This window comes from Pseudorca crassidens, chromosome 8, assembly GCF_039906515.1.
Source record: "Pseudorca crassidens isolate mPseCra1 chromosome 8, mPseCra1.hap1, whole genome shotgun sequence".
In the NCBI taxonomy this organism is placed as follows: Eukaryota; Metazoa; Chordata; class Mammalia; order Artiodactyla; family Delphinidae; genus Pseudorca; species Pseudorca crassidens.
The window spans coordinates 24,573,464-24,579,637 of record NC_090303.1 but is presented as its reverse complement, the minus strand read 5'-3'; the positions used below and the strand labels follow the sequence as shown (position 1 = coordinate 24,579,637).

Below are 6,174 nucleotides of genomic sequence, written 5' to 3'. Positions count from 1 at the left end.
CTTTGGTTTTGGTGTCAAATCTAAAAAATTATCACCAAGACCAATGTCAAGGAGCTTACTGCCTATGTTTTCTTCTAGGAGTTTTATGGTTTCAGGTCTTCCATTCAAGCCCCTAATCCATTTTGGGTTTTATTTTTGTGTGTGGTGTAAGATAATGATCCAGTTTCATTCTTTTGCATGTGCTGTCCAGTTCTCCCAACACCATTTATTGAAGCGACTGTCCTTTCCCCATTGTGTATTCTTGGCTCCTTTGCCATAAATGAATTGACCACATATGCCTGGGTTTATCTTTGGGCTCTCTATTCTGTTTCTCAGATCTATGTGTATGTTTTTATGCCAAAAGAACACTGCTTTACTCTAGTTTTCTAACATAGTTTCAAATTATGGAGAATGATGTGTACAGCTTTGTTCTATCTTAAGTATTTTTATTCTAAAAATATTATGATTCAGATAAACTCAGAAGGCGAGAGTGGGAATGGTTAAAAGACTATTTAGCCATTTTCTGGAAATAAGGTAGCATTATTTGGAGTTCTCTGATAGGCAGGAAGTCAGAAGTCATAGGTTTGAAACCTTCATCTTGCTCGTTAATTAACCTCTCTGAGCCTTTTTTGATGTATCTCACAGTTACTGTTGGCATTCAGTAAGAACATAAGCATTTTATAGTATGGATTTTGGGGGGGAAAAGATTGAAACTAAATGAATGTGATGAAGCATGAAAGTATTTTTTAGAAGGGTACTGAAATAGATGGAAGGGGATTTTAGAAACCAGAAGAGCTTTAGGAACTTTGGGAATGGGAACTAGGACTGTGTGATTGGTTCAGCTGGGGTGCTCGCCCAGTGATTCCCCAGTCGAGGGAGGTAGAACTGTGATTGGCAGCCCTATCAGAACCATGCCGTTCCCAGGAGGGCGGGCTGAAGAACAGATGCCAGTTGATCTAAAAATGAGACCACAGGGCTTCCCTGGTGGCGCAGTGGTTCAGAGTCCGCCTGCCGATGCAGGGGACACGGGTTCATGCCCCGGTCCGGGAAGATCCCACATGCCGTGGAGCGGCTGGGCCCGTGAGCCATGGCCGCTGAGCCTGCGCGTCCGGAGCCTGTGCTCCGCAATGGGAGAGGCCACAACAGTGAGAGGCCCGTGTACCTCAAAAAAAATAAAAATAAAAAAGAGACCACAAACAAAAGTGCTAAGAAGTAAAAATAACATTAACAGACCTGAATGAACATTTCCCCTGTTCCAGGTATTGTTTTGAGCATATTTCAGGTAGTATGTAGTACAATACTTGAAGGAAAGCCCAGGCTATGCACAAAGTATTATCAGAATGTGAGGGAGAGAGAGGGGATGTAGTGAAGTGGGCTCAGATGATGAAGAGCCTGGAATGGAAGGCTTAGATTTCACTTTATTGACAAGTCAGAGCCAACGCACAGAAAATAACGCAGCCAGAGTTCTAGATTAGGATAAGTAACCTGGATTAAAGAAGGGAGAAACTGGAAGTGGGGAATGTAATAAGCCATTTTAAGTGGAAGTTAAGCAAAGACCTGAATTCAGTAGGTGGTAGTGGGAATGGAAAAGAGAAAACAAACAAAAGACACATGCGAGGCACTGGGAAAGTAGACTTGTGAGCAAATGGTGACTTATATGGCTGAAAAATTCCCCACTGAGGGATTAAATGAATGATGGTGCAATGACAAAGTCAGAGGGTGAGAACTTGTTGGCAGGGAAAATGATGAATTTGGTTTGCACATACTGAATTGGAGCAGGCAGTCACTTCTCAGAAGGGGATATCAAGCAGGCAATTCCAAATGTGGTACCACATCTCAGGAGGAAACTTGGGGCAGGGAAAACTCAAGCTTCTGGAGTAGATGAAATTGCAGAAGGACAACACAGAGAAAGAAGAAATGAACACACAATAGACTGATACTTAAATGCTAACGCAAAACATGTAGTAGCCAACAGGTTTGTAAAATTTTAAAAATTCAAATTTATTAGGTTTTATTAGTAACACAATTACACAGACTAAAGTTCAGGAATTCATCAATTATGGTCACCAATATGTGCTTCTTGTGGTGTTTTAAACTTATTTCTCATGATTCAAATTGACTTACAGGATAGTTGAACTTCATAGCTTCATAATATGAATACAACAGGTCTTCCATCCATAAAATTAATGAAAACATATCTTTCCTCAAAGGCACATAAAGAATCTAAACTAACACATTTGAAGAATTTTGTTAAGAAATTTTTGAATTTCTCTACATTACAGAGAAGAAAAACAAATCCCCAAAATGAAACGGTTATACACACACGCGCGCACACACACACACACACACAACCACAAAGAAACTTCAACAGAATGAGAGCACACAACTAAATTTAGAAACTACTTACCCATGAAGCTTACTGAAAGACTAACTTTTTCAAGATGAGTAAAAAAGAGAAGTAGGGTATGGAATGCTATTCACTTTGCTGAAACAAGGTCATACAGACACACCATGAATAATTAAAAATGACTATCAAAATTCAGTTATCTAGCAGAAATGTAACACTTACTTGAGGATACACACAATCACTGACTTAATTAAATCCTGCTACTCATTTTCTAAGTGTAATTGCCCATTTCATTCTCAGAAATAATAGCACAGTTTAAAAAGAAATAATACAAACTCAGGCAAGTGGAGGCAATTTGAATAATCTAAGGGAAAAAAGTAATTTTAACATAGCGTGATAATTAAATTTGAAACTAGTTACTTACATATATGAATTTAAAGCTTGCATTTTTATCATCAGCAGAATATTCAAAGATCCTTCTTGTTATCTTCTAAACAAGGAGCTATCATGTATAGTAGGTACAAGGGATTTCCCAAAGGAAATACGCAAATGAATGTCTCAAAATTCATTATGCTAACTTATTTTTTACCCACAAAAATGCTCTCACACCCACCTAAACTTAGTTATAAATAAGTGTATAAAAATCTGGCATCACCTTTAAGGCAATGCATGAATACCATCCAAATATTAAAATTCAAAGTGAAAACAAACCAACCGAATAAAAATTAAGAATTTATAATAAGTCTGTAAGTATATCCTCAAAAATCTGAAATTTGTTTTCAAACCAAATCTAATGTAGAATCAGATTAGCATGCATTCTTAAAAGAAAAACTGAAATGCATACGATGTTTAACTGATCCAAAGGCAGGTATACTCCTCCACTTCAAGAACGTTTCAATGAAACACATTAAATTTAAAGAACAAATCATGTTATTAAAATAGTCTGTGCAATGTTTGTACAAATAACATTTTTATGATTACAAGTATACATATAATCAAGACAGGGCTGCAATGTGTCCTAATATTAATTACTGTACTTAAAAATTTACAGGATATGAACATAAATAAAGCTGTTTAAAACTAGCAAACATAATAGTCTTTCAGTACAAAGTACTTAATATTTCTGTTATTTCCCAAGCCATCACGCTAAAATCATAAGTTGCCACTCTTAATACCTAAAAGTAATGTGGAAAACTAAAGTCATAAATACATGTATACATACATTTGCATATTTACACTTACACAGAAGTCATCAGTACACTAGAGTCCAGCTTTAACACTGCCCTTATTTTCACACTGCAGGACTACCTCTCACATTTAAGAAAGGACCTTCCATTACTTCCAGTTAAAAAAAAAAACAACAAAAAACCAATTTTGGTCAGGTCCCAGATGCATTTCCCATATACTACATTCTGTGTTGCTGCACGACTCTAGTGTAGAGAGAGCCACATATAAGTACTCATTTGGTTTGAAAATGCATTTTACCATTTACTGCAAAACTCAGAAGAGACCACAATCTTTTAGATTATTTTTTATGATGACATCTGTTACAGCATCAAAGACAAACTGCACATTCTTGGTATCTGTGGCACATGTGAAGTGGGTGTATATTTCCTTCGTGTCCTTTCTTTTATTGAGGTCTTCAAACTGACATTGAATATATGCAGCTGCCTCTTCATATGTGTTTGAGCCTGATATGGGAAAAGGAAAGAAACATAAGGCGAAGTTAAAATGAGTATACCACTAAGCAACATGGACCTTAAAATACTGACATCAGTTTCTTATGTGTAAAATAGGTGGACTCTATAATCGTCCTTGCCCTTCGAGACTAAGATAAACTATTTCTTCTAAGTGAAGAATACCCAATGTTAATCACCCTGTAATGACTATAAGTTACCCTTAAAAACAAAAAACAAAAAAGCATGGTATTCCATCTTCCCCATGATCTTTGTTCCTGCCTCAATCTCCAACTGTCAGAGTCCCTTTTTTTCTAACCCCTTACACTCTACATCCTAACATGGTGGCAGCACACTATTTCACTTCTAAGCCTAGTGGCTGGATCAAGAAATGTTGGCCGATGCTGATCGGTATTTTTTATTCCCCTTCCTATATATACATTAATTAGCATTTCTCAGTTTTTGTATTCAAAAACTGTACAAGGGTCTACAATGTGGTTTGTGCCTATGAGGTTACAAAAAAGTGAACGACACACTTCTGCTTTCAGGTGACTGAAGACTCCTGAGTACAACACTTTGATACTTGGCAGTATCTAAAGATAATCACACATACTCTGTGACCCAAGAGGTCAGTTTCCCAGGTGTGTCCTTGACAGAACTATATACATATGTTCACTAGAAGACACATAGAGACTGTTAACAGCAGAACTTCTACTTTAGGAAACAACCCAAAAGTTCATTAACTGTAGACTGGCTACTAAATCCTGGTATATATTCATACAATGAGCTGCCATAGAGAAATGAGAATAAAAGAACTACTGCTACACACAATACTATAGATGAGCTTCATAAACATACTGTTGAACAAATGAAGGCAGACACAAAACAGTATATACTGTAAACAACTAATGTTTAGAAAACAAGTTTGGAAACAATCAAAATTAATCGATGAAGACAGAAGTCATAATAGTGGTTAACTCTCTGTGTGAGTAGGTGGGTGGATGGAAGTTGATCAGTTAAGACTGGGGAGGGGCATGACAGGGTTTCTGGGGACCTGGAAATGTTCTATTTCTTGACCTGAATGGTGCATATTAGCAGTGTTTTCACTTTTTAAAATTCAGTAAGTTTCACATTTGTGTTAAGTATGTATCTATATACTTTATCTCTATAGTTCATATATGTATACATATGATACTTTAATAAAATGTTCCTTTGAAAAAAACTGTTAATTCTGTCTCTTGCAGTAATAACACAAAATTATATGCCTGGACTTCAAGGTCCTCTGTTACCCAGCCTGCTTGGTAAAGCCATTCTAAGACCCTCTGTTCCACATCTGAGGCTCACTCCATGTCAGGAGGAAACCTGTATTCAAAGTACCACCTGTGTTACTGCAGTGCTTTCCCTCCCCTGTACTTCACCAGCTGTTATCATAGCTTGGCTACTCTAAGTAATGATGCAATGAACAGAGACGTGCATGTATCTTTTCCAGAAAGTGTTTTCATTTTCTTCAAATAAATACCCAGAAGTGGAATTACTGAGTCATATGGTAGTTCTATTTTTAATTTATTGAGGAATCTCCATATTGTTTTCCATAATGGCTGCACCAATCTACATTCCCAGCAATAGGGTACAAGGGTTCCCGTTTTTCTACGTCTTTACCAATGTTCGGCATTTCTTTTCTTTAGGATAACGGCCATTCTAATGGGTGTGAGGTGATAGCTCATTGTGGTTTTGATTTGCGTTTCCCTGATTGTTAGTGATGTTGAGCACCTTTTCACGGACATGTGGGCCACTGGTATGTCTTCTTTGGAAAAATGTCTATTCAGATCCTCTGCCCATTTTCATAGTGAAATTGTGTTTTTGTTACTGACTTGTATGAGTTCTTTATACAGCTGGCCTTCTGTATCTGTGGGTTTATAACCAGCAAATATGGAGGACCAACTGTACTATGCCACTTTATGTAAGGGACTTGAGCATCCGTAGATTTTGGTATCTATGGCAGGTCCTGAAACCAATCTCCCAAGGATACTGAGGGATGACTGTACATTTTGGATATTAACCCCTTATCAGATAAATGTTTTGCAAATATTTTCTCCCATTCCTTAGGCTGCATTTTTATTTTGTTGATGGTTTCCTTTGCTGTGCAGAAGCTTTTTAGTTTGATGGTATCAC

The 6,174-nt window shown here is 37.2% G+C and overlaps 1 protein-coding gene across 3 annotated transcripts in view; it reads right to left on the bottom strand.

Moving 5' to 3' along the window:
• Window positions 1-1,955: 1,955 nt before the first annotated feature.
• Window positions 1,956-6,174, bottom strand: part of GNAI1 (G protein subunit alpha i1) — a 307,062-nt gene continuing 302,843 nt past the window's right edge. For all 3 annotated transcript variants that reach the window (XM_067746058.1, XM_067746059.1, XM_067746061.1), the window contains one exon: window positions 1,956-4,017. In XM_067746058.1, the coding sequence (XP_067602159.1) occupies window positions 3,827-4,017 (191 nt within the window). In that variant the 3' untranslated portion in view covers window positions 1,956-3,826. The remainder of the gene's footprint in view (window positions 4,018-6,174) is intronic.